The 26,419-nt window shown below is 38.4% G+C and overlaps 2 protein-coding genes across 2 annotated transcripts; one reads left to right on the top strand and one right to left on the bottom strand.

Moving 5' to 3' along the window:
- Window positions 1–1,136: 1,136 nt before the first annotated feature.
- Window positions 1,137–17,301, bottom strand: LOC101862699 (leucine-rich repeat and guanylate kinase domain-containing protein). The gene is made up of 16 exons (XM_005112629.3): window positions 17,029–17,301; window positions 16,203–16,310; window positions 15,501–15,582; window positions 14,844–15,026; window positions 14,225–14,349; window positions 13,642–13,695; window positions 12,987–13,076; window positions 11,927–12,094; window positions 11,203–11,309; window positions 10,033–10,152; window positions 8,628–8,724; window positions 7,939–8,052; window positions 7,249–7,450; window positions 6,431–6,696; window positions 3,584–3,672; window positions 1,137–2,445 (listed from the first exon to the last, which is right to left on the bottom strand). The coding sequence occupies exons 1-16, from the start codon at window positions 17,245–17,247 to the stop codon at window positions 2,013–2,015; spliced, it is 2,457 nt and encodes an 818-aa protein (XP_005112686.1). The 5' UTR covers window positions 17,248–17,301; the 3' UTR covers window positions 1,137–2,012.
- Window positions 17,302–17,702: 401 nt separating this feature from the next.
- On the top strand, window positions 17,703–22,559 carry LOC101862471 (elongation factor Tu, mitochondrial). Its single transcript, XM_005112628.3, has 2 exons — window positions 17,703–18,816; window positions 20,042–22,559. The coding sequence occupies exons 1-2, from the start codon at window positions 17,725–17,727 to the stop codon at window positions 20,357–20,359; spliced, it is 1,410 nt and encodes a 469-aa protein (XP_005112685.1). The 5' UTR covers window positions 17,703–17,724; the 3' UTR covers window positions 20,360–22,559.
- The last annotated feature ends 3,860 nt before the right edge of the window (window positions 22,560–26,419 follow it).

Below are 26,419 nucleotides of genomic sequence, written 5' to 3'. Positions count from 1 at the left end.
TCTAGCTCATCTTTCGTATTTTTTACTTCATCCGTAATATTTTCTAGCTCATCCCCAGTAGCTGAAATTTTAAAACATTTTCCCCTAGCTGTATCTTATTTTTAATTTTTCAACCGTCTCCAGTAGTTGTATTTTTAAAAATATTTTCCAACTGTCTCCACTAGCTGAGGTTTAAAGAATATTTTCCGTTTCCACTAGCTGTATTATAATTTTTATTTTTGAACCATCTTTAGTGGCAACTGTCTTCACTACCTGTATTTTCTTTTCTATTTTTTACCGTCACTTGTAACTGTATTTGATTTTTTATTTTCCAACTGTCTCCAGTAACTGTATTTTATTTTCTATTTTTTAACAGTCTCCAACAGCTGTAATTTTTTTTCTTTTTTTCAACTGTCTCCACTATCTGTATTTTATTTTCTATTTTCCACTCGTCTCGTGCTCCTGTTACAAAAAACAATTTTCCGACCGTCTCCAGTAGCTATATTTTATTCTTCACAAGTTGTATTTCCTATGTTCATGACCGTCTCCCGTAACTGTATTCTAGTTCTATTTTCTTCTCAAATCAGTTAGTTGTATTCTTTTTAATATTTTCCAATCATCTCCACTTGCTGCATTTTAAAGAATACTTTCCAACTGTTTCCAGTAGCTGTATTTTATTTTCTATTTTCCAACTGTTTCCACTAGCTGTATTTTTTTTTCTATTTAAAATCTGTCTCCAGATAATTAAAAAATAAAATACAGCTAGTGGAGACGGTTGAAAAATAGAAAATAAAGTACAATGCGCGAACACGGTTGGAAAATAGACAACAAAATACAGCTACTGGAGACGGTTGGAAAGTAGATCTAGAAAAAATCTATACAGCTACTGGGAGGGGTGAGGGTGTGTCCAAATAATCTCCGCCACAAATTCCAAAAACAGTGGCCATGGCAATAGGGACTAGCCAGGCTTACATTGTTTCTAAAAAAATCTTCTGGTGTATTTCAAGGCAAAACTAAAGTGAGCAAGACCCGACAAGAATACGATGAAAATAATGATTGGTCTCCTCAGAATGATAAGAAACGTATTTTGCATCAGTGAAACCTTTTGGTTCCATGAATCGTACTCACATCATACAGAAAGAAACAGAACCTTGACCTTGCATTGTAGAAATAAGTTTAATCATGCGCTGGTATACATTTTTTCAAACATGATACGTGTATTTTACAGCAACCAATTAGTGACAGTTCCTGTAGCAACTGCATGACCACTCTACCAACCAACTGCAGCGGTATATTTGTTTGCTTTGACCACTTCGTAGCTTGGCCTCTATTTACATAGTCAAACTTTGTTGAGCCATTTGATGGTTGCAAAACTGCAAAACTGTACACAGATATCAACAATTGCAGAGTCTTTTCTCTCATTTATTTCAAGGATTTTAAAAATCATTCGAAACTTTTATATTATAAATGTACAAATTCGCCATTTGTGCTTTCTATCTACTCCATATACTTGCTAGTGAGAGTGCTCACATCTCAGTTTGGAAAACATGGGGCCAATTCCTGGGGAAAAAATCCCAGTTAAAAAACCACGATAAAGTCTGGCAGTCCGGAGAATTCTGAAGATGCTCAACCCCATCTAGTCTAAGGCAGACATTTCTTGGAAGATTTAGCCTCTTTATCAACGTCTATCATGTGTGAAGCGGCCTAGATTTATCAGTTTGTTACGACAGACAGTTAGGATTCCAACAACGTTATAATTCTCTCACAAAAAGCCAAAGGCAAAATTTCCAGGGTTTGGATTAATGTCGCTCTTCGTATATTGACCCCCACAGTGCAAACATTACATTGGAACTCTGATATATCCCTTTCCACAGACTTGACAGATTAAATGAGACAAAACAAACATGTTGAGGTGACCTAGTTTTCACAGATTTCACCACACAAATCAGTTCTCTCTTCCACAATTGTTCACCTACAACTGTCCCCCTCCCCCCCCCCCCACCGGTTCAACCACGCCGTTTCCTCCCCACGGTTCACGCAACGTTCTGTATAGGAGGCAGCACTACGTGGCGGTTGGAGCCCGGTCTGATCACGCCGGTCTTCGAGTCCGGTCTTGGGGCAGACGGGGGGCGGGCAGGAGGCAGTTGCGTGTTGGACGCGGAGCGGTAGCCCTGCTCGTCTATCAGGGCCAGCGGGTTCACCTTCTCCGTGGGCAGCAGTCCCTTAGAGTTGGTGTTGTGTTTGCCATCCCTGCCCCGCTGGAGCTCCGTGGCCGAGTCAAGGTCGGACAGGTTGGAGCTGGAGCTGGTCTGACTGGAGGAGGAATCGGGGGACGCTGGAGGCCCCGCCTCCCCAAGGTCCACTCCTGGTTCGGCCGGGTTGATGGGGGCGGAGTAGGCGCGCGGCTCGCCGTTCTCTCCCAGGCCTAGTTGACCCTCCACTGTCTGAGGGGCTGTCTTAGGGTAGCTGGGGGGGGGGGAGGGGGGACGGCAGGATTACTTTGATGAGCTTTTGTTGCTAGAAATATACATCAGTCCAGCATACTACAAAAGATAACTTTGATGTGCCTTTGTTGTGAAAATCATACATCAGTTCAGCGTAATGCAAAAGCATATCACACACCAGTTCAGATCCATTTATCAGAGCCTGTCAACATCAAATATATGAGAATGTTCCGCGCTAGTCACCGATCGTAAAATTGCGTGGCAATCTGAAGATTGCGTTAATATTTCATATTTTTGAAATCATTTTTAAATATTATTCACTTTCATTTTTATTCTTTTACTCACATCAAGGAACATTCACATAAAAATTAAAATTAACCTATGAAACTGAAGAGCTCACAAGAATGATACAACGCCAAGTATCAAACTCAAAGTTCAAAAGTACATTTAATTTATTTGATATTTCAAAAATACTTTTAAAAAAAATTCACTTCCATCTTTATTCTTTTACTTAAATAAAAAAAAAACATTCACATATATTTTCAAAAAAGTAAATATATGAAAATTAAAATTAAAATTAACATATGAAACTTCAGAGCTCACAAGAATGATACAATTATACAATCGTTAAACCGCGCAGGGCAATCTTAAGATTGCATCGATCGGTAAATAGCGCGGAACAAGTATACACAGGCTATCTCGGTAATCTTCATTGCTAATATTTGCCAAGTCGTGGGCTCATATTGAACACTACTGATTCAAATGGAGATTTGAAAGAAACTGTCTCCAATATGCACTGGATATTACACAGATAATCAGTTCAGTGCATTCTTTGGCAAGACAAGTTATCTGTAGCTCAAGACTGAGTACTGCATAGGCCCACTGTACGACCGTGACAAGCAAAGGTACAGGCATATCTGTGTCAGCTGGGACTTTTCTGTTTTGTGTGGTTCTGTCAGCTTTGAAAATACTCATGCACTGTGTAAGAAAATACTCATGCACTGTGTAAGAAAATACTCATGCACTGTGTAAGAAAATACTCATGCACTGTGTAAGAAAATACTCATGCACTGTGTAAACTAAATTTCCACAAGGAAGAATAAAAGAGATCTTTGCTTTTTTATTTTCTTTCTATGAACGTACAGAATACGTAGACTTACTTTGTCAACAGCTGCTCGTACAGTGGCGGCACGTAGCCGCTGACAACTTCCCTGGCCGCGCTGTGCCGACGTTTGATGGACTCCTCTTCCTGGAAGGAGGGAAAAGAAAACTGTCATCACGTACACGCACAAAATATATGCACAAAATACACGCAGCACGTATCATGACTATTTGTGAGAAATGAATTTGGTGTTCACATACTGCACATATCATAATAATACATGGGAAATAAATTTGGTGTTTACATGTTGCACATATATATGCGTGGCCTAGCTGGGGCCCTTTCGATGAAAGGAATGATCAGTGCTTTAATATCAACTAAAAGTAATTGGCCTACGTACTATATTTAGGCCTACACTCTACTGAAATGGGGCAATAACTTTTGAGAGATGCAAAAAATTAGAAGGTCTAGATCTATACTCTCAAAACAAAATGCGCCTCACGAAATGTCACTCCCGGGTTTTCTAAAATTACAAGGACAAAAGCGTCGGCCTACAAAAGCGATCGGCGAAATAAAGAAATTATATATATTTTAAAGAATATTTTAAAGAATCTTTTCATGAAAACCGCATGTCGATCGATGCAGCCATTAAAAAGCCTTTTGAATAGCAACATTCGGCCACCACAAATAGATATAAGAAGAGTAATTTGTTGTTTTAAAAACAAAAGATGATCATTGATGTATGCAATGTGTTTACAATCATGAGAGTGGATATGAAAATTGAAGACCCTGTTGTAAGTCAACTCAATACAGAGATGGCCACCTGCCAGGAGAGATTGGAGGGAGATGAGCCAACATTTTTAGGGAGAAATGAAAAAAAATAGGCAGATTTCAAAATCGCGCCGTTTCGCAGATAATACACCAAAAAAATTTTTAAAAGGATATTATAGTGCATTAAATTCTAATCACCAATCTATTATCTATTTGTGGTGGCTGAATGTTGCTATTCAAAAGGCTTTTTAATGGCTGCATCGATCGACATGCGGTTTTCGCCAAAAGATTCCTTAAAATATTCTCCTGATCATGATGCCCTTTGTTTTTTCAGTTTTGAAAGAGTTTTGCTAAAAAAAAAAAGAAGCTAAATTTCTTTATTTCGCCGATCGCTTTTGTAGGCTGACGCTTCTGTCTATGCAATTTTAGAAAATCCGGTGTGGAAGTGATATTTTGCAAGGCGCATTTTGTTTTGAGAGTATAGATCTAGATCAAGGCCTTCTAATTTTTGCATCTCTCAAGATTTATTTCTCCATTCCAGTAGAGTGTAATATAGTAGGCCAATGACTTTCAGTTGATGTTAATGCACCGATCATTCCTTTCATCGAAAGGGGGCCCAGCTAGCATTATCTAAATCTCTAGATCCATCCTCTAAGATTTCAGCTGAATTATCAACACTACGTACCAATGGGTTAAACATAGCAGTTGATTTTTACGGTTATAATCCCATAGGTTGTAAAAGTACAATGTAGGCCTACTGGCAAGTGTCTCATTTCTCAGCAACAAGAAATAGGATGGTCGGGGCCACAAGGTTATACAAAGGAAATCTCTGCTTTTAAACACTTCTTTATAACATGTGAAGCATCGCGGTGGAATCAGGCGCTCGTCAAAATAACGAAATTGAAGAAAAAAGGCATTTTCTCACAAGTTTGGCAATTTTTATAGAAATTTTTGTTTTTGGCTAAACACCTTTTATGTTCATACGACAACACATTTTGACGTGAAATTTTACTGAAAAACCTTGTTTAATGGCACAAAATAAGTAATTTTCAATTTTCACGGACTCCTAAGTTATTGAAGTTACCAAACTTTAGCGGCCATTTTCTCATTAATTTAATCACTGAAACCAGACTACCCACCTTCTTAAATGGCAAATATCTCGACCTCTATTCAAACTAGATGGATATTTTTTCACTGAAAGCAAGACAAACGATTGAGCTCTCAGATGATACCAATAACTCCACACGCTCAAAAATTGACATGCGCCTGATTCCACCATGTCTCGACACATATATACACATACTTGTTGCAGATTCTATATATATACTATTTACAAGAATCCATGACTTTCCATAGGAAGCTGCTTGTGAAAGCTGTTTGGCAGTGGCAGCCTTACACCTTTCCCAGCCTGGTTTGACAATTGATAGATGTGTTTTAAAATTCCAGGTCTCAAATTGCCGGGGGGGAAAAGGAAAATAACTTTGTTGACTGTTTTTACATATTTGAATTGTTTTGGTTGCTTCCCTTGACATGTTATCTGAACTTTGGCTCAAAAACTATTTCTCATGGCTGGCAGTCAAAACTGAGAAAAAATAGGGAAACTCGGGAGATTGGGGCGTTGGAAGTGGTTGTTGGTACAGGTGAGTATCCTGGACAGGTGGCTGTGAGAGCAGGTTTGACAGTGTAAGTTTGGGAAATCAAGGCCCCAAGATCTGGAATGCTTGGCCAAATACTTTAAGAGAGATCAAATCTTTTGATTCATTCAAATGCCAGCTGAAATCATTTCTGAATTTAAATTAATAAGATGAATGTTTGGAGTGATCTTCTTTTAGTCAGACCACAACGTTTTAAGTTACTGTTGTACGTTGTACTGTATTGTAAAGCGCCCAGATCCTGTGTACTTTAATCAGGGTTGGGCGCTATATAAATGTCATTTATTATTATTATTATTAAATGTAACATGTTGAAAATGAAATACAGACAACATAGTAAAGGAAGTGAAACAGTGAGGGCTCGAGATGAACGAAACACCAGTCAGTTTCTCATTATGTCACACTGGACAAGGCTGCTCACACAACAAAACAACAAACAACAAACAAGATCATGATCCTACTGCTCAACCAACAAAACTCACAACGATGCCTCGGCTGACTGGTGCCCCTGAGCTGACCCTGGGCCCTCTCGTCTGAGACATGCTGTCCGGAATGCTGGGCTTGGACCAGGTCCGGGCTCCCATCTGATTGGACGAGGCCGCGCCGGTGAAGCCCTGGAAGGCGTCGGTGACCTCCCTTGTGTCTGTGATGGTGTAGGGGGCGGCCGTGCTCACGGGCGTGGTGGTGCTGATGCCCAGGTAATCCATCACCAGCCGCCGCATCTGTTTGTAGGCTTCTGTGATGTCATCTGTAGGGAAGTAATAATCATAGATAGAATTTGTATAGTGCAAATCCCCATTCAACAGCAAGCTCTATGTGTTTTGACAATTATAGATAGCATTTGTATAGCTCTCATCCCCGCTCAAAAGCAAGCTCTATGCGCTTCACAATCTACACTATTACCCCAGCAGACCTGAGAGCATTCTGAAACAACCTCAGCTTCCTGGGAAGCATACAGTGCAAGCGGCCATTTATAGGCGCTAAAACCCTAACATACTGACAAGTCTTTCGCTGTCTATGGCCGGGTACCCATTCCCACCTGGGTGAAGTGAGGAAAATTCGTGGGGTGCCTTTCCCAAGGACACAACAGAGAGGGGGGGGGGGAACCTTTGGAGAGTCTTAAGGCTTCACATCCATCTAATCTGAGATGGGCATTACCTTGAAAATCCTGTCCTCTCTCCACCCCCCACCCCCCAATCTTTTGAATAACTTAAATTGTGCTGAAAAGGGAAGCACAAGTCAAAAAGTCATACAAAAATGTCCACATAAAAAGTACTCCTGAATTCAACGAGAGACTCACCACTGCAGATCATCATGTCAAAGAAGCCAGGGTGGTCCTGATTCTGCTTGACGTACATGTCCGATCTCTTCAGAGTTTTCTGGATCTGGTCCTCCGTGTAGATCCCACGTTCTCGGAGTCGTCGTTCATGGTCCTCCGCGTTGAGAGGCATGACCAGTACGTAGCGGGGCTCGAAGTATGTGTTCTTCAAGGTCAGCACTCCCTGGAGAGTCAACAAGGAAAGGTTACTTTTCCCTGAACGTCTTTTTCGATGGTAAATGACGTACTCTGACAATATCTTGACTTCACAGATTTTTTAAAAAGACCATTTTAAGCAGTGAGTCATTGAGAATGTGATTTAAAAGACATATTCTTATCCCCTTGTCTAATCAGAGGGAAACATGAAGAACAAGTACATTTTAAAATGCAGAAACTACAGAAAAAACAAAACAAAGAGAGAGATATTCTGTCATGAAATGTTTGGTCTGTCCCTTCCTTGAACATTGGAAAAATGGCCACCGCATTTGTAATAGAAAAATAGACCAAAAAAACTTTATATTTATTCATTAAGAACCACAAAAATCTAAAACAAAACAGGAGAAACCAGAGAATTAGAAAATTTTCCCCAAAAGTAGAAAGAGAAAAGAACAAAAAAGCAGAAAGAAAATAAAACCCCAAAAAGAGAAAAAGCAAAAAGAGGAAAAGGTTTACCTCCAGCTCCATGTGAACCACACAGGCCAATCCCTCTCGGGCGACGTTCTCCACAGATTCCATCTGCAGTCCGTACCAGTTGTCACAGTACTGATATGTCTGGATAAACTGGCCCTACACAAACAATTGTCACACTGATATGTCTGGATAAACTGGCCCTACACAAACAATTGTCACACTGATATGTCTAGATAAACTGGCCCTACACAAACAATTGTCACACTGATATGTCTGGATAAACTGGCCCTACACAAACAATTGTCACACTGATATGTCTAGATAAACTGGCCCTACACAAACAATTGTCACACTGATATGTCTGGATAAACTGGCCCTACACAAACAATTGTCACAAAACAAAATGTTTTATTTCATTTTAAAAGTCTTTTAAATGCCTTGAAGCATTTGAAGAACGATACACAAGTTGGACCAAAATCTTTCCTGAAACAACTGCTCTGACAGTTTTTTGAGAGACATGAATAAACCTGTACAACCATCTCTACTTTTACAGCAGAAAAGAAAACTAAAGTCATAAAACAGATACTGAAAGTTAAATTGAAACTTCGATTCTGATTTCAGAGAAAGAAATATTTGCAGATCTTCAAAACTTATCTTTACATATTTTTCTAGATACATTTTCTCTTGACTATCATTTTAAGCACCACAAAAGATAAGACTTTGTAAATTACCATTTTGATATCCATCTCAAATTTTTCAAGCGATGCAAAGTAGTAATCCTTGCCTGCCACTTCATCTGAACGAGGTTGCCTGGTAGTGTGGGAAATACTGCCGGAAAAATGTAGCAAAACCATGGTAAATCATAGAGTAACAACTGCCCCCCAGGGCAGTGCCACTGACTGTAGTGTCTTTAGGCCATTCCCAAAGGGGGGACATTTCTCGTTCAAAAACAGTAGAATTGTAAATGGGCTCATCTAAAAATGTCACGCTCATAACTGTGCCTGAACTACAACAGGGAACTGCTGCTTTTTCTTTCCTAATCCTTACTATTGTCATTTTCCTCTACTTCTTTTGTATGTTTGTCACTCTCTTGTGAACCGCTATTTCCGGGGTGCCTTGATAGTCGAAGCAGACCTTGTGCTGTTGAAGCTAGAGAGGTGAGCAGAATAAGCCTGATTCCCTGTAAGGACTTCTCTGTTGACACCCACCCCTTGGCGCTCATATGACCTTATGCAGTTGTGAGAGCCGTAAAACCCTCTACCGTAAATAGAGTAACAATGCAGACTACAAAAAGTATGTTTCTCCACTGGTTGTATCAGTTTTATAAGAGATGCCACGATAATTGAAGTGAGGTCACTCAACACATAATAATATTTTGGAACTGAACGGCACCTACAAAAAAGGAGGTATCATAAACAGGCTCTGTGCGAGATATACCAAATCTCTAAAATGTTCAAAATATTTTTTTAAAAACCCAGTGATATTCAGATCATATTTGCTTATATCCAACGAGTGACAAATTCTTTCCTCGTACAAAATACATAACCATGAGACTGAGATATATCAGAGCAGTGATTTCACAGACGGAAATAATTCTAAACTGATTCTCTAAAATACAAACACATAATTTTTGTTATAACAGTCACGAGTCCACTTACCAGAAAATATATATATTGGAATTTCAATCTTTCACACAGTTGCGCTAGCCTAGTAATATCAGTATGAAACAGCACAATGCAGCTTGCTATTCCTTTCATCTCCCAAAATTCTAAGGGACCAGATATATATTGCATTGAGTCTGAGACGTATCCTCTTCATACGTCTGTTACAATATATAGGCCTACATATAACACTCTTGTCACATGAGCAGAGGTCAGAAGGTGCCAAATAATGTTTGTCAAAATGAAACACTTCAAAAAATAAAAAAAGACATTAAACATCCTTTTATAATACTTTATTGGAACATGTTTTACGCATCTTTAGAGAGATAACTTAAAATTAGTAATAAGGCAAATATCTTCGTTTACATAGAGGTAAATCAAAAGTGTGCTTAGTGACGTGTGACATACGAAGAAAGGCCCTTTTATTTGTACGTATAACAATTATTCTATGATCTATCCATGCATTGTCACATACCCATAGCCAAAGTAATCTCCAAACTCATCCACGAGCTTCATCGACAGATCTTTCTTCCCCGATCCTTGAGGCCCAACCAGCACCAACATGGGATAGGGAGTCTCGATGTTGGGCAGCGTACTGAAACACGGAGGAAAACATAGATCTAGCTGATGCACCGCTTCTCAGACAGCAAATACAGATGTTGTAGAGTAATCATAATGTAACATTATAAGTACCCACTTTCAGTATTCCATAACAAGTACTGTAATGGTCAGTATATCGGTATCGTTGAGAGCAAGAAAAGAGTAACACACACACACACACATAAACAGACAGACAAGAACAAAGATGTCTAGCCTACGGCAGCACAAGCCACTGTCTTGTAAAGTTTAAGTCTTATATTAAACTCTGGAACACAACCCGAGAAGTTGTTTCATTTAGTAATGTTTAATGTTGTTGGTGTTCTTGGACTGTTCGCAAGTAGAATACACAACAACAGACAGCAGCTATAAATCTAGCATCCCATCTGCTTTAATTTCTTTTTTTTTAACCAGTAAAGAAAAGCACATCAACTCAATATAGGTCACTCAGTGCAGGGAAAAAGCAAGACAGAAAGACAGACACAACAGAGGGAAACAACAGCAAAATCTGCCACTTTTAAAACCAAACATCCAAAAGAGAAGGGGAGAAAAGTCCTGAGACAAAGAAATGAGGGAGAAGCAGAACCAGCGCCCGTCACTGCACAACGAGACTGAACTACTTTCTCAGAGACGGAATTAAATGTCAGCAGGAATGTATATCAAACTATACAAACTATAAACATAATATGTTCCTACAAAAATGCACATAATTTTCTTTCTTTAATTTCTTTCTATCAAGAATAAGAAGCCAGAGTTTTGACTTCTGAATGAGAGAACTGTGAGGCCAGTCTTGACTGTCCAAGTCATTTAGCCGTGGAATTATAGATGGACCCGTGTCTCTGGAGTAGAGGTTAGGCCACTATTGTTGCACGCACAAGACAGGAGTTCGATTCTCGAGCGGGTAAGTTTCTTCAATTGAGTATCTTCGTTTTTCTGCCGAAATGTTGTATGTCCCTCAGTTAGGGTTGGCCCTGATGGCGGGCTGAGGCAGCACGTCTCCTAAACGACCTAAAGTTGTGTGGATGGAGGCGTAAACCAAAGTTTCTACCTGTCCCAGACCCTGGACGGCTGCAGGAACGAGTAGACGACGTGCATGATGTGGTCCCGGGACGCTACAACTTCTCGTGGTGGGTCGAACATATTGATGGCCGCAACCTGTTGAATCGAAAATTAAAAATTCGTAAACTCAGAGTCCACTCAAGGAGTCACATATGGTCACTTAGAACATCAAGGTTAAAGTTTTTGGACTCTTATTCAGTTTTTTTAAAGGATAAGGAGAGTTTTCTCTATAACCAAACAAATACACACACCAATGAAACCAAACTTCTTCTTTAGGTAGGGCAATACCCACTTTTGGTGTAGGTCAAGATTTCTGGAAACTTCCGACATCTGGTTTGGCCCGCTTGGCCTTAGAAGCGAGCATATAATGCAGGAACCACCTGCAGGAATTACAGTCATGATTTAATTACTTGCACGGTAACAAGGGTAAGCCATTCATACATGTCAACGTTTTTAAACATTTATTCTGACTGTCTATTGCCATTTGAAATACACCCGGACCTACTCTAACAGCCACCTGTATAAGACAAACATCTCTCCAAGCAGCCACTTCCTATTTCTCCACATTACAATGACACTGTGTAAGAGGTCCACCTGCCAAAGACGGCCATATTTCTCCTTGACAACGGGCGGCCGTCTGACAACTTCGACTGCGATATAACATATTATAATGACACCTTGTAAGATGTCGACTGTGATGTAAATGAACCAACCTTCTCCTGCTCCTTCACGTGGTGTCTGTCCAGCGTGGTGAGACGACTGATCCGGAACAAGATGGATAGTCTGTAGTCTGGCAGTTCTTGGATCGGATTCCTCAGTAAGTTCAGGTCTCGCAAGTTCCTCGCATTCTTGATGTGGTTGATCTCCACAATGTCGATGACCTGGAAGAGAAAAGCATCAGAAAAGTAGAAACATAACACACAGTAAATGTGCAAGAGACTCATCCCCGCCTCTTCAAAGATGTGAGCCGCCATTTTCCTTTTGTATTCTATTTTCCTGTGACAGCGAGGCCAGAATCTCCTCTGAGCAAATAAGTATTTTCAAGAGCTTTTTAAAGTAACATTAGCTCTCATACTACAAAACCCTCTAGAATTAAAAAAAATTACATTATTAGCTATCATTAACAACAAAACCCTCCAGAATCCCCAACCCCCAACTGAAAAAAAAAGAAATTTCAAAATATCATTGACAACATAAATACTTTCATTCTTTATTTCAACAAACTTCCCAGCTCCATTTCCAAGCTATGCAAAAGTTGGATATCTTAATTCTATCATTATTCCTGTTTCTCAAGTCTTTTGTCCCCGTTATCTGTTATATCTGTTCTAAAACAAACCGATCATCAACTCAAACAGATTTGGAAAGTCCCACAGAATTCTAGTCAAGCAAATTCTGTCTGCAGCTTTCTTACTTTGTGTTTTCTAAAAATGATTCATGAACAAATCCACCAAAAAAAATTATATTAAAGAGGAACTTTCTCTCTGTCATGGTATAAAGAGGTGCTCAAGTTGTACCGCAGCAGCAGTTATTCAGCCTCGTGTCTTCTCTTCAAACAAACATAAAGGTCCTCACTTAGAGAACGACAAATCACACAGCTGACAGTTAACAATAAAAAAAATCCCAAACTCTTACGATTTAAAGTTTCCAACAGCATCATTCCAAACTTACAGACAACATCTAAATGAACGCCGGTATTCTGTAATTGGAAACTACCACTGCAGAAACAACAGCAGAGAGAATAAGAAACTATCTTCAATCTACAAAGCTGCCAACCTCGTTGTCTTCCACATCGACAGATTCCAGTAGAACGTTGTGGTCTAGGCCAGACAAGCTCCTGATGGTGTTGCCAGACAGGTTCACTTCCTGGACAAGAAAAGAATCGACACATTACAGAGATAATTATAGCTATGAAAAAACAGATTAAGTTAATTTGTTTACAATTTTTGCTGCACCTTTCATGAAAGTTATGAACATTTCTAAATTTTGTTTTTACAGGGACAAGGTGGGCTTGAACTATCCACACAGAATTATCAGTCCACTGAGGGCAAGTTTATGGATTTCTTGTTGTGGAAACAGCTGAGCTGTGTTTGTGAAGACATACGCTCTTTGTTTTTCCCTACAACAGCACAACAACGAAACAAAAACAGTTAAGAGAGAAATTGATTTGTGCACAATTACTTGTGGACATAATTCAGCCACAATTACTTGTGGACATAATTCAGCCACAATTACTTGTGGACATAATTCAGCCACAGTTACTTGTGGACATAATTCAGCCACAAAATTAACAACAAAGACCAGGAAATTGCAGAAGCAGCTCAGTTTAAAAAAAAGGTAACCATTTCAATGATAAAAAGTTATATGATTTCAAGTCACATAACGATTTATGCACGTGACCCTTTCAGAAATGAAAAGAGATTTGTCTTACCCGCAGGTACTTCAAGGTCTCCAAGTTTTCGATCATTCTGATCTCATTGTTGCTCTGAGGAGGTAGACAAAGACGATTTGACAATGTAAGGTGTAGGAAACAACACAAGGTGCTCAGCATTTCAACATTCACAAAATTGCTCAAAATCAGTCTGTCATCTGTAACCATAAGGATGGTAACATATACTAGCTCTTAATATTTACCTTGTAGATGTTTACGACGTAATGCCAGTTATGTGCACAACTTTCTAAAGTAAGTGTAAGCCAAAACTCAGTTTCAGACAGATCAGTAGCCACTCAATTTAACTCACCCATTCTCTTCTCACATCCACTATGACCATTATTCATACTCCTATAAGATCATTTAAATATATCTGTGGCACTTCATGACTTGGGTAAAGGCATAAAGAAAAATTTAACCACGTCTTCTGGAATTTCACCACTGTCGTAGATAGGCTATTATTTCAGAGCTTTGTCGGTACCCAATTCTTCTAATGTGACATTCATTTCAACTGTAATATTATCTGGCCCCGTAGCTCTTCCATGATTCATTTTTATTAAAGGGACCTTACAATTTAACTTACCAGATTCAAATGCTGTATGGGCAAATCATTCAAATTCTGTATTTTCTTGATCTTGTTGTGTGAAATGCTCAGATGTTTTAATCTCTTGCATTTTTCTAATCCTTGAACTGCTGGAATTGTGTTGTCTTTATTCAGTTGAGGAAAGCAATACTTTTTAGTAGTTTACAAATTCAATTCAAAAGTTATAAGTCTTTGCTGACAAAAAACATTCCAAAAAACATTGCTGTTTGTCAATATCAAAGAAAAGGAACAATCAGAGAAAAAAGATCAAATGAACTCAACACATTCACTACAAAAGAAACGGGACAGTATATATCGATAAAAACCCGAAAACCTCAAAGAGTCTAAGCCAAACGGAGATGAAAAAATGTCAACATGCTTTGAAATCATACCTTTCTAGACATAGAGATTCAAACAACGAAATATTTTCATCAATTTCAGTGATTTTAATACATCATTTCTAAATATCAGTGCCCTCTTTAAAAGGCCATAATACTTGCTTCTCAATACCACTAATTTTGCCAGTTTGATATTTACAATAAGTAGCCTATAAAGTTTCAGTCCTTAATTTTTCCAAAGCAAACAGAACACAGACAAAAAGTAGCAGCATAAAGGATACTGTCAAGAACCAGCTTCTCTAAGTTTCGGTGAGCTGATAGGTCGCGCATTTCTTCAATTTTGTTCCATGACAAATCAACCGTTTGTAGATTTGCCGGTGGCTCAAAGTCCAAGAGAGTGGGAATTCTGTTGTGGGAAGCATCCAGGACGAGAAGAAACTTCAGTTTCCCGAGAGGAGACAAATCTGTTCACGGAACCAAAGGAAAAAAAGTCATAACTCAAATATTTCAAAGCGATCATAGAGTAGTTCATCAATGTAAAAGATGCAGAAAAACATTAAAGCATAGAGATGTAGAGGTACAGCTAAATTTTGCAAACAAATTAAGTCTGTTTTCTCGTTGACATAATTTCAAGCAAATGAAAACCCCACTTAATTATTAGCTACCTTTAAACATTACAAAAAGATTTTTTTTAAAAAGTTCTATTCTATAAAAACATCTATTAACCCAGCGTTGTATTTGCTGAGTACACTTTTTAAAATTTTCACTGCTTTTTTCTTTTTGATCTTTACCGAGATGTATTTAAAAAACAATACACCACCATTTTTTGATATTTTACAACCATCATACTTCAAAAATATCACAGAAAAAGTAAAAAAGTAACAATTCAAACCCAAAATGTTATTACAAGAAAACATTTCCACAAAAAAGCATCTTGCCTGTGATATCATTGTACGGGATCTCAACTTTCTGGAGGTGCTCGTACTCTGCAATCAGGCTGATGTCTGTCAAGGAAAATCCCTGAAAGCAAAGAGAATCATTGTGCCAGTATAAATCAGAGACTTACCCTGATGTCTTGTAGTTGTTATCTGTTGAACTTGAATCATCTCTTTTTTTAAAGTTTTAAATTATTTTGTATATCAAACAAATTTCCGTTAGTTTTCTTTCATAAGCGCCAATCTTGGTTTTTGTTTGTTTGCTTTGTTTTTGGGTTTGTTTGTTTTTTCTTCTTTTTTTGGGAGGGGGAGGGGGGGGGGGGGGGGGAAGGGAGAGAGTGAAAAGTGGTCACTCTGGAAAAACTACAGATAATAACTAAATACATCATACGTTATTTCACAACACTGATAATCAAAATTCTCAATTTTCATGAGAATATTCCAATAATTGATTCACAGTTGAAATAGGTAAACAAAAATACTCAGCAGTTAAGAGAGTTAAGTACTGAGAGTTTATAATACAACAAACTATCGCTAGCTCTAAAAAAAAAAGTAGTGCACCTCCATTTCAGCAAAACCAGCAAAAATAATATTTTCATTGCTTTACAAAGTGCCGACCCCCTTCCTCTTCAAGCCACCAAGTCATCAAAGCATTACATGATACTTTTCTTTGGCTCCCTGGGAAAATACATCAAAATAACCTACCGGAATTGTGACATTGAGATAAACTTGACCGTCGCCAGTAGCAGATCTCCCAAGATTTGACAGACCTCTTGCAACTGTCTCTTCGTCCAGAACCCCATCAGGTGAAAGCTGAAAAATGAAACACAGAACGTTTAACAAATAACTTGCAATGTGTGTACCTTGTCTAAAGGAAGATGCACTTTCACTTTTGTTTTGTAGGAAATTATTTTTACTTAAGTAATCTAGATGAATATCATTCCCATATTGCTATAACTAACATTAGGTTCCAAGCTTCATGAAGTAAACCTATAAAGATATGGGCAGGGATTGTTTGAAGGCCTCAGAGAGAGAGAGAGAGAGAGAGAGAGAGAGAGAGAGAGAGAGAGAGAGAGAGAGAGAGAGACAGAGACAGAGAGAGAGAGGGGGGAGAGAGGGAGAGGGAAGGAGAGAGAGAGAGAGATCTAGAGAGAGAGGGGGGGAGGGAGGGAGAGAGAGAGAGAGAGAGAGAGAGAGAGAGAGAGAGAGAGAGAGAGAGAGAGAGAGAGAGAGAGAGAGAGACAGAGAGAGGGGGGAGGGAGAGAGAGAGAGAGAGAGAGAGAGAGGTAGAGAAAGAGAGAGAGAGAGCGAGAGAGGGGGGCCCGCGTGGACATTGACACACGTATATTAATATATAAGTATTTTAAGTTTTAATACTAGATCTATAGTATACACTTCATAATAGTGCATACATGAGTTGTATTCACTTCTATTCTGTACAAAAAGCAATAAAACAGCATTCAGTCAAGGAAGGGGAAAATGCATTAAAAAACACAAAAAGAAATAAAACAAAAAACAAAACAACAACAACCTCAACACCCTCATCGTCTGCCTCCTCTTCTCCACCATCAACAGCATCGTCCTTCGGTAAATCAGGCTTCTCAGTGTCTAATATCTCATCGTTTTGTAATTCCCCGACATCATCATCAAGTTTAAGAATATCAGTTTCTGGATCCATCAAGGCAGCCTCCGAATCCATTTGAGCATAGTTTTCCTCCGTATACGGCGAGTTAAGTCTTGGGTCCATCATGAACCACCATGAATAAACGGTGCCATGACAACTTAGTGGACAACTTAGTGCAGGGGTGAATCACACTTCCGGTATCAGGTATTTTGAGGTTTCATGAAAATTCAAAACATTAGATATTATATGGCAAATTAAAAATTTTGAGTTTTTGCGTTACAGAGGATCAAAATTACAAGCATAATACAAAAAATAAATTAAAAACATCTTTTTACTGCGAGCATTTACTTCCTTGACATTATATTGCCGAGTTGATACACCAGTTCACTTTAATCTAAAAATAAGATATTTTGAAAAAAATGTTTTTATTTGGATTTGAAGATCTGGAGGGACTTGTAAAATACTATTAAAAACAGATAATTTCTAGAAACTTGTAAATTTGTATAAAATTTTGTTATTATATAATGTGGAAAAGCTCTACCTGATCTAGCCCTACATTATGCAACAATTTACCTGGCAAAGTTTCACAACACATGTTTCAAGATGGCAGCGCTCATCATTCGACCTTTCCTGGAGACCTCGAAAATGTCAACAAAATCCCCCTTTTTGCTAAAATGTGCAAAGCAAATTGTTGCATCTCAGGGAAGGTACTTTTCAATCTCTACTAGACTACTTGCAGCCCCTCCGGCAGCAGGGAAGAAGTCGTTTTCGCGTGAGAAGCCGCATTTGAACATCGGTACGATAGGTCATGTGGACCATGGGAAAACAACTTTAACTGCTGCAATCACAAAGGTGCTTTCGGGACAGGACAAAGCGTCGTTCAAGGAATACGCTGATATTGATAATGCCCCTGAGGAGAGAAAAAGAGGCATCACCATCAATGCTGCTACAGTGGAGTACGAGACAGAGACAAGGCATTATGGGCATGTTGACTGTCCAGGCCATGCAGATTACATCAAAAACATGATTACGGGAACTACTCAAATGGATGGTGCTATATTAGTAGTAGCTGCCACTGATGGTACCATGCCCCAGACAAGAGAACATCTTTTGCTGTCCAAGCAGATTGGTTTGAAAAGACTTGTGGTTTTTGTTAACAAAGCAGATGCTGCTGATACAGAAATGCAAGAGTTAGTGGAAATGGAAGTCAGGGAGCTTTTGACAGAGTTCGGCTTCGATGGAGATGAAACGCCTATCATAATAGGATCGGCACTGAAGGCTCTTGAAGAGACTGACCCAGAGATTGGTGAACAGAAAGTGAAAGAATTGTTGGATGCAGTTGACAATTACATTGAATCTCCTGTGAGAGACCTGGACAAACCTTTTTTCATGCCCATTGACAGTTGCTTCAGCATACCTGGCAGAGGCACAGTCATCTCTGGCAAAGTTGAAAGAGGTGTAGTTAAGAAAGGGGATGAGTGTGAAATCATGGGCTATGACAGGAAATGGAAAACAAATGTGACTGGCATTGAGATGTTCAAGAAAAGTCTGGATAGAGGAGAGGCAGGCGATCAGCTCGGAGCCTTAATTCGTGGCGTGAAAAGAGACGAAATGCGTCGTGGCCTATGCATGGGCAAACCTGGAACAATGAAGATGCACAATCGGTTCGAGGCACAGATATATCTCCTCTCAAAGGTAAGTTTGTATCATTACGAATTCGACGGAATCGTTACGATTTTTATTCAGCTTTATGAAAATATGATCGTAATCTCTGATTCCGATATTTAAAATTTTGGCTACCCCAGCCCACTGCCCCAACCTTCCAAGGGGATAAAACTACCTCCCGGAAAGTCTGCGTCACTACATCACATTCAGCTGTTTAACATTAACATCCTTTTGGCCCTGAACTCTAGTTGTCCTTCTGTGCCACTTTGCTTGTTGTCTGCTTTCGTCTCCACTTTTGAAGCAGAAAGTGGAGAGGCGTGCAACAGTGCTTGCGGTATTGAAAGAGAGTTAAAGAAAGCTGTTTCTTTTCAATATGGCCGCTGCTACCATGGTAACCTTGGATTTAAAAAGATAATGTTATGTTGCATTTTATAGTATGTTTCCCTCTTGTACCTCTTTGTGATAATTTTAAAAAGTCCTCATAAACCAGAGGGGTTTGCTCATTGTACAGTAGCCTGTCCCACTGTCGTCAATACACGTCATACGACATGTGTTCAAAACTAAGTACCCGGTATCCCCATTGGGCTGTCTCGCACACTTCCTGTGTGTCTGTGATGAGATTGGGCTTTGTTATGACAGTTATTTATGCTGGATATTGAGAAACTCAGCCATCTGTCATTTGAGAACGTCCCCATTTTTATTTTAAAAACTTAAAACATATATATATATAAAAAAATAATATTTGTAATGTGCAGCTATGATTTAGAATGAATTTCATGTTTAGTTTTATTTGCTTTTGTTCCTGAACTTAATGCTGGTGTGGACTGTCATTAGGTAATCAGTCAGCTGCAACCTCCTGTGAACCTCATTTTCTGTGGCTGAGGCATCTGTTTGAGTTGGAAAAATAGTTTTCGCTACTTGTTATTGTTTTTTTTGGGGTTATTTCAGTTTCAAAATGTTGTCAGCTTTGCAAGTGTTGTTTCATGACAACGAAAAATTATGTGAGGCTTGGTATCTGATCTTTCTTTCTCATCAAACCTGAAGAGTAGATTCTACACCTGCTGAATTGAGCAATTTTGCACTGACTCTCGAATGAAGAGTTGGAGAGTTGTCAAGGTCTACAATCTTTACTCAAATCCACCTTTATCTTCACAAATTCATTTATTGTAGCATGTTGCAATATAAAACGGAGAGCTGCCAAGGTATCCTCACTTGAATGAATTTTGGTTGTTTCTTCTGTTCTTTTCCCACCCAGGATGAGGGAGGCCGGAACAAACCTGTGACCCCTTTCTCCCAGGTCATCACGTTCTGCAACACGTGGAACCAGCCTGCGCTGCTGGAGATCCCGGACAAAGATCTGTTGATGCCCGGGGAGGACGGCAAGCTTGTGTTCAACATGTTCAAGAAGATGGTCATGGAGAAGAACCAGCGGTTCACCGTGCGAGACGGTCACACGACCTTAGGGTACGGAGTCATCAGCGAGATCTTGCCCGACAGAGACCCCGACGAGCTTGAGAACACAAGGAAAGAGATCAAGAAACAGAAGAGGGCGTCGGACGACCAGCAGTACTGATTCCTTTGTCTAGGGAGGGGTTGGATGGTTCGGAGAGACTGTGTGAATCTTGTCACTGTGGATACAAGGAATTAAGACTGAAGTGTGATATATGGTTATGTTTTAGTACCGGCTTATGAAAGTGGTTTATTGTTTGTTTGTTACGTGATATTTGTGGAGAGACTGGTGTTTCAAGAAACTTGGAATGTGAGTGAAGAGTAATTTATCATGTTGTGTTCCAGTTGCTGCCATGAGAAGTTTTGATCTTCTGGGGTAATATTTCTACTTTTGTTTTTAGTTTCCATGCTTTTAGCAACGCTGTTTTGCAGTGATTTAGTATCTACAACATTGTTTGGCTTAATTGAGTGCTGACGTCCTCAAATTTAAAATGGCATATTGCATATGAGAGTAATCTCAAGTGTGAGTTGCCCAGTACCAGCAGCAAAGTGTGGAGTGTCAACTTGGCCAACGTTCTTGTTTCTTAATTTTTTTTTTTTGTTGTATGTGGAATTTGATATTTTACTCTCTGTGATGGATAAATAGATATCCTTTAGAATATGTGGCAAGGCTGTCTTCTACTCAATTGCTTAAAAGTAGTAAAAAAAATTACTTATAGATCTAGTACAGTGTATGTTACTGAGTAGAGAACCGTCATGGTCACTTTTCCAAGACTATTTCCTCTTTAAATTTTATTACTCGTCACAAGCAATGGTTTGTAGTTTCGATCTCAGTCTGCCTATTTTGGATTGAGTTGCTTATTACTGAGTACAGTACAAGTCTGCTTTCCCACTGTTTATGACGCTTAGTCTGTTATTCCACCGATTTACTGCTCCTAGTGCTAGTTCCTGTGCGGTATCACTAATTTGCCGCCCAAATTTTCATAACAACTTGTGTGACGTGAGACCCCTGTCCACTGGTGTAAATTGTTGTAGTGGACAAGAATTAAAAACACCAGAAGCTTGAAGGTTCTTGTCTGATAGTTGAGTTGTAATGGTAATTGGTGATATAATATGACTTGATTTAAAGGACTTAGGTGATATATCATCAGTTTGGCTTGTTTGACAATCACACACTGTAAAAAGTGAACTGGGACGTAGACAGTTTTGTCTTTATTGGTTTTTATTTTGCCTTCACTCGCTGAAAGATGAATCTGTGATGCAGTGAGATTGTTTTCTGCAAGCTCACGTAGCTTGTATAGAAAAGTTTTTGAGCATTCATTCATGATCATGGTGGATTTAGAGCGGTATTTTTTTTAACATGATGAAAAAAAATATTTTCTTTCCATTTCCTGCAGTGGAAACCACATACCATTTTATTGTTCGAAAGACTTTTTGATTCTACTCTATTTCAATTATGCGTTAGTTATTGAATATTTGGTGCTAACTCGACTAACTGGATGGAAACTTTTTTTTTTTCAATTTTTAGAAAATGCTCTCGTTTTGTCTCAATAAATCGTATTCCTTGGGGGCTGAATAATTCAGGATCCTCAAAGAAACCTTACATTTCATTACAAAATGAATAATTAGAGAGAATATGCATCAAATACCGTTCATGTTGTGCCAATGTTGCGGATAGACCAGTAGCTCCTTTTGCCCGAGTAGCTTGAGAAGATGTGAGCTGTACAGATACAGATGTGTGTGTGTGTGTGTGTGTGGAGGAAAGTGTACATTTTCTCTTCCTGAAGAAACTGTTAGTTGTAGCCTACACTTTTGCCCTGCTCAGTGCAACACCCATCAACCATTACGAGAAAGTGAAAGACACTGAATGTGACTTGCCCACTATGGCATGGCTATTTCATTTTCAATGCCATATGTAGGCTACATGCCTTTTGGGGGATTTTTTCGACACAGGCTCATAGAAATACATTTGATGACAGTCAACACTTCTACTTCTGCTCTGTCCAAAAAGGTCTTCTCTATTGCTATCTTTGGAAAATTGATGTACATGTACTAGCGCAGGGAAAAGAATTATGTAGCCTAGCAGTAACCTTTCTATGTTCGACTTTGAGAAGTTCATCGAACCTGTCCTGCAAAATGTTTTGTCTTTCAGGTTTTGTATAGCCTCAGACTCAAACTTCATCATCCTTCATCTAATCAAGCACTTGTGTACTGTGTGTGAATGGCTGACTTAAGTTATCGAGGAAATGTGTTCATTGTCTGGTTTTCAGTTTCTGAAAGTTCTTGGAACATCAAATAAATCTGTTCTTTTTTAGCATAAACAAGTCTAAATTTATTATTTTTGTGCTTTGTCGCTTTGTGTTGTATGTTGGTGTTTGGCGGGTGCTCTGGTGTGGTTTGCTTCATCTTTCCTATCAAACATCTATCGTCCTTATCTCCCCTTCTTCTTTTTTATGTTTGTTACTCTCTTGTAACACCTCTAATCTTCTGGCGCTCATATGACCTTATGCAGTTGCGAGCATCGTAAAACCTCTACTAAAACTTAAAAAAACATATTTTATATATATATCATGAAGTTGTAATGCTGTGATTAGTATGAATTGTCTCAACTGTCCCCGAGTGTCTTCGACATATTTGATCAACCATAAATCTATTGCTCTAGTGTCATGGCCGTCAAGTCCTACGTAAGCTGTTACACTGTTACTGTATTTGGGATCTGTCCCTCCACTTTCTCGATAAGAAAAATCAGCCTGTTTCAACACAGAAGAGTTCTACTTTCTCAAACTCCAAATCTGGAGAAAGAAAGGAGTGTGAACCAATAAAAAGATGAAGATGTGTGTTGTCTTCATTCTCAACTTCTGTCAGTGCTCAAGATCATGAAGATGGCCTCTGATCTGGGAATTGACCTTTTGCTTTTGATAACCAGACACTTTTAAAATTCCTGTTTTTACAACAGGAGTCTGGGGAGTCATTTGCAATGACATAACAGTACAGGCATGGTCACAAAATGAAATAGTGAGGATAAATTTTAATTCTTGTAGGCTCGTATTAGAATCTACAGAACATTCTTCTGTTTGAATTTTGGTCCTTTAAAATTGATATCCTCACAATTTCCGTTGCGACTATACCACCATTATAATAAAGGAAGTCATACTAAGACTAAGGGCAGTGAGAAAACCTCCCCACTATTTTCTACACCATCCACATTTTATCTTCATCAACCCTACTATTTTCTTACATCATCCCAACATTTTTATACTTCATCCCCACTATTTTCTGCTACATCCGCACTTTTTTCTACATCATCCCCACTTTTTTCTACATCATCCACTATTTTTTTACATCATCCCCACTTTTTTTTCTACATTTACCACATTTTTTTCTACATCAACCACATTCTTTTCTACATTATTCCCACTTTTTATTTACATCAACTACATTTTTTTCCACATCATCACCACTATTTTTACATCTAACACACTTTTTTCCACATTATCCCCACTTTTTCTACATCAACCATACTTGTTTATACATCATCCCTACTTTTTTTTCTACATAGACCACACTTTTTCTTACATCAACACCACTTTTTTCCTAGATCAACCACACTTTTTTCTACATGAACCACATTTTTTTCTACATCATCCTCACTTTTTTTTTCAACATTTACCACATTTGTTCCTACATTCTACAGTTATTTCTGCACAAGACACAGTTTTTCTTACATTATCCCAAATATTTTCTACATCATCCCCAGCTTTTTCAACATCATCCCCACTTATTTCTACATCAACCACACTATTTTCTGCATCATCGCCACTATTTTCAACATCACTCCCAGTATTGCCAAAATCACTAGCACTATTTTTTACATCATCACCACTTTTTTTTAGATCATCCACACTATTTTCCACATCATCACCACTGTTTTCCACATCATCACCACTATTTTCAACATCATCCCCACTTTTTTCAACATCAACAACACTTGTTTATACATTATCCAAACTTTTTCTACATCATCCCAACTTTTTTTAACTTACATTTTCTCGCTTTTTTTTGCATAAGCCAAACTTTTTCTACATCATCCCCACTATTTTGTACATCAACCACACTTTTTTCTACATCATCAACACTATTTTCTTCATTATCCCCACTATTTTCTACATCATCCCCACTATTTTCTACATCATCCCCACTATTTTCTACATCATCCCCACTATTTTCTACATCATCCCCACTATTTTCTACATCACCCCCACTATTTTCTACATCATCCCCACTATTTTCTACATCATCCCCACTATTTTCTACATCATCCCCACTATTTTCTACATCATCCCCACTATTTTCTACACCCGCCCCACTATTTTCTACATCATCCCCACATATTAAAGCTTGTTCATTTGTTTTGCTTTCAAAGAAAAAATTACCCGCCCATCTTCAATAGAAGTGGAGATATTTTGGATTGAAGGAGGTGGGGGTCACCTGGTTTATGAGGTAAAATTAGCGAGAAAATGGCCGCCAAACTTGGTAAATTCCAAAGCTGGAGAGTCCATGGAAACTGTAAATTTTATATTTTTGTGCCTTTAATTAACGTTTTCTGTGAAATTCTCAAAGAATGTGTTTGTAAATTGACATAAAAGGTGTTGAGCCAAAAAACAAAAATTTGATAAAAATTGCTAAGCAGGGAGAAAACTGCTGTTTTCTTCGATTTCATTATTTTGACGAGAGCCTGATTCCACCACGCTGCCTCACATTTTGCTTCTACATCATCCATACTTTTTTTCAACATTTACCACGTTTGTTCCTACACTCTACAGTTATTTCTACATAAGCCACAGTTTTTCTTACATTATCCCAAGTATTTTCTACATCAACTACATTTTTTCTACATCAAACCACACTTTTTTTTACATCATACCCACTTTTTTCTACATCATCCCCACTTTTTTTCTACATCATTCACACATTTTTCTACATCATCCCCAGCTTTTTCAACATCATCCCCACTTATTTCTACATCAACCACACTATTTCCAACATCACTCCCAGTATTGCCAAAATCACTAGCACTATTTTTTACATCATCCCCACTTTGTTTTAGATCATCCAAACTATTTTCCACATCATCACCACTGTTTTCCACATCATCCCCACTATTTTCCACATCATACTCACTTTTTTTACATCATCCCAACTATTTTCTACATCACCCCCACTATTTTCTACATATTAATCCACACTTTTTCTTACATTACCCCAATTATTTTCTACTTTAACCACACTTTTTTTTATACCATATCTCCCCTTTTTTTTATACATTATCCCCACTATTTTCTCACTGTACATCTCCCCAAATTTTTTCTACATCAGCCAAACTTTTTTTTCTGCATAGTCCCCACTTTTCATTTACATCATCCCCACTTTGTTCTAGATCATCCCACATTATTTTCCACATCATCCCCACTATTTTCTACATCTACCACAGTTTTTACTACATCATCCCAACTTTTTCCCCACATCAACCACACTTATTTCAACATCATCCACTATATTTTCTACATAATCCCTAGGTTTTTTTTTACATCATTCGCACTAATTTCTACATGATCCCCCTTTTTCTACATAAACCAAACTTGTTCTTTCATCATCCTCACTATTTTCAACATCACCGCCAGTATATCCAAAATCGCTTACACTATTTTCTACATTATTCCCACTATTTTCTAACTGTGCATCACCCCTACTTTTTTCTACATCATCCCCACTATTTTCTACATCATCCCCACTATTTTCTACATAATCCCCACTATTTATTTACATCATTCCCATTTCTTTCTAGATCATCCACACTAATTTCTACATCAACCACACTTGTTTATACATCATCCTTACTTTTTTTTATATATATATCAGACAAACTTTTTTCTTAATCATCAACACTTTTTCTACATAAGCCACACTTATTTCTACATCATCCCCACTATTTTTTACATAAAATAATAATGGATTGCATTTATATAGCGCATATCCACTTATGCAATGCTCTATGCGCTTAACGTGATACATATAATGGATTTACAAATCAATTTTAAAGGTACATAGTGTTACATACTCATGCAAACACATATTCACTCATGCACGCACCACACACACATACATACTCACATGCACACATACG

Source organism: Aplysia californica, unplaced genomic scaffold (genome assembly GCF_000002075.1).
Source record: "Aplysia californica isolate F4 #8 unplaced genomic scaffold, AplCal3.0 scaffold01341, whole genome shotgun sequence".
In the NCBI taxonomy this organism is placed as follows: domain Eukaryota; kingdom Metazoa; phylum Mollusca; class Gastropoda; order Aplysiida; family Aplysiidae; genus Aplysia; species Aplysia californica.
The sequence above is the reverse complement of the archived record's forward strand: the minus strand, read 5'-3'. Positions and strand labels throughout refer to the sequence as shown.

Coding starts and splice junctions, on each gene's coding strand:
- LOC101862699 (XM_005112629.3), bottom strand. CDS start 17,247: ATGATGGACCCAAGACTTAACTCGCCGTATACGGAGGAAAACTATGCT. Junction 6,697..7,248: donor TGACATGATGATCTGCAGTG/GTGAGTCTCTCG, acceptor ACTTCCCTACAG/ATGACATCACAGAAGCCTAC. Junction 2,446..3,583: donor TACGAGCAGCTGTTGACAAA/GTAAGTCTACGT, acceptor CCCCCCCCCCAG/CTACCCTAAGACAGCCCCTC.
- LOC101862471 (XM_005112628.3), top strand. CDS start 17,725: ATGGCAGCGCTCATCATTCGACCTTTCCTGGAGACCTCGAAAATGTCA. Junction 18,817..20,041: donor AGATATATCTCCTCTCAAAG/GTAAGTTTGTAT, acceptor TTTCCCACCCAG/GATGAGGGAGGCCGGAACAA.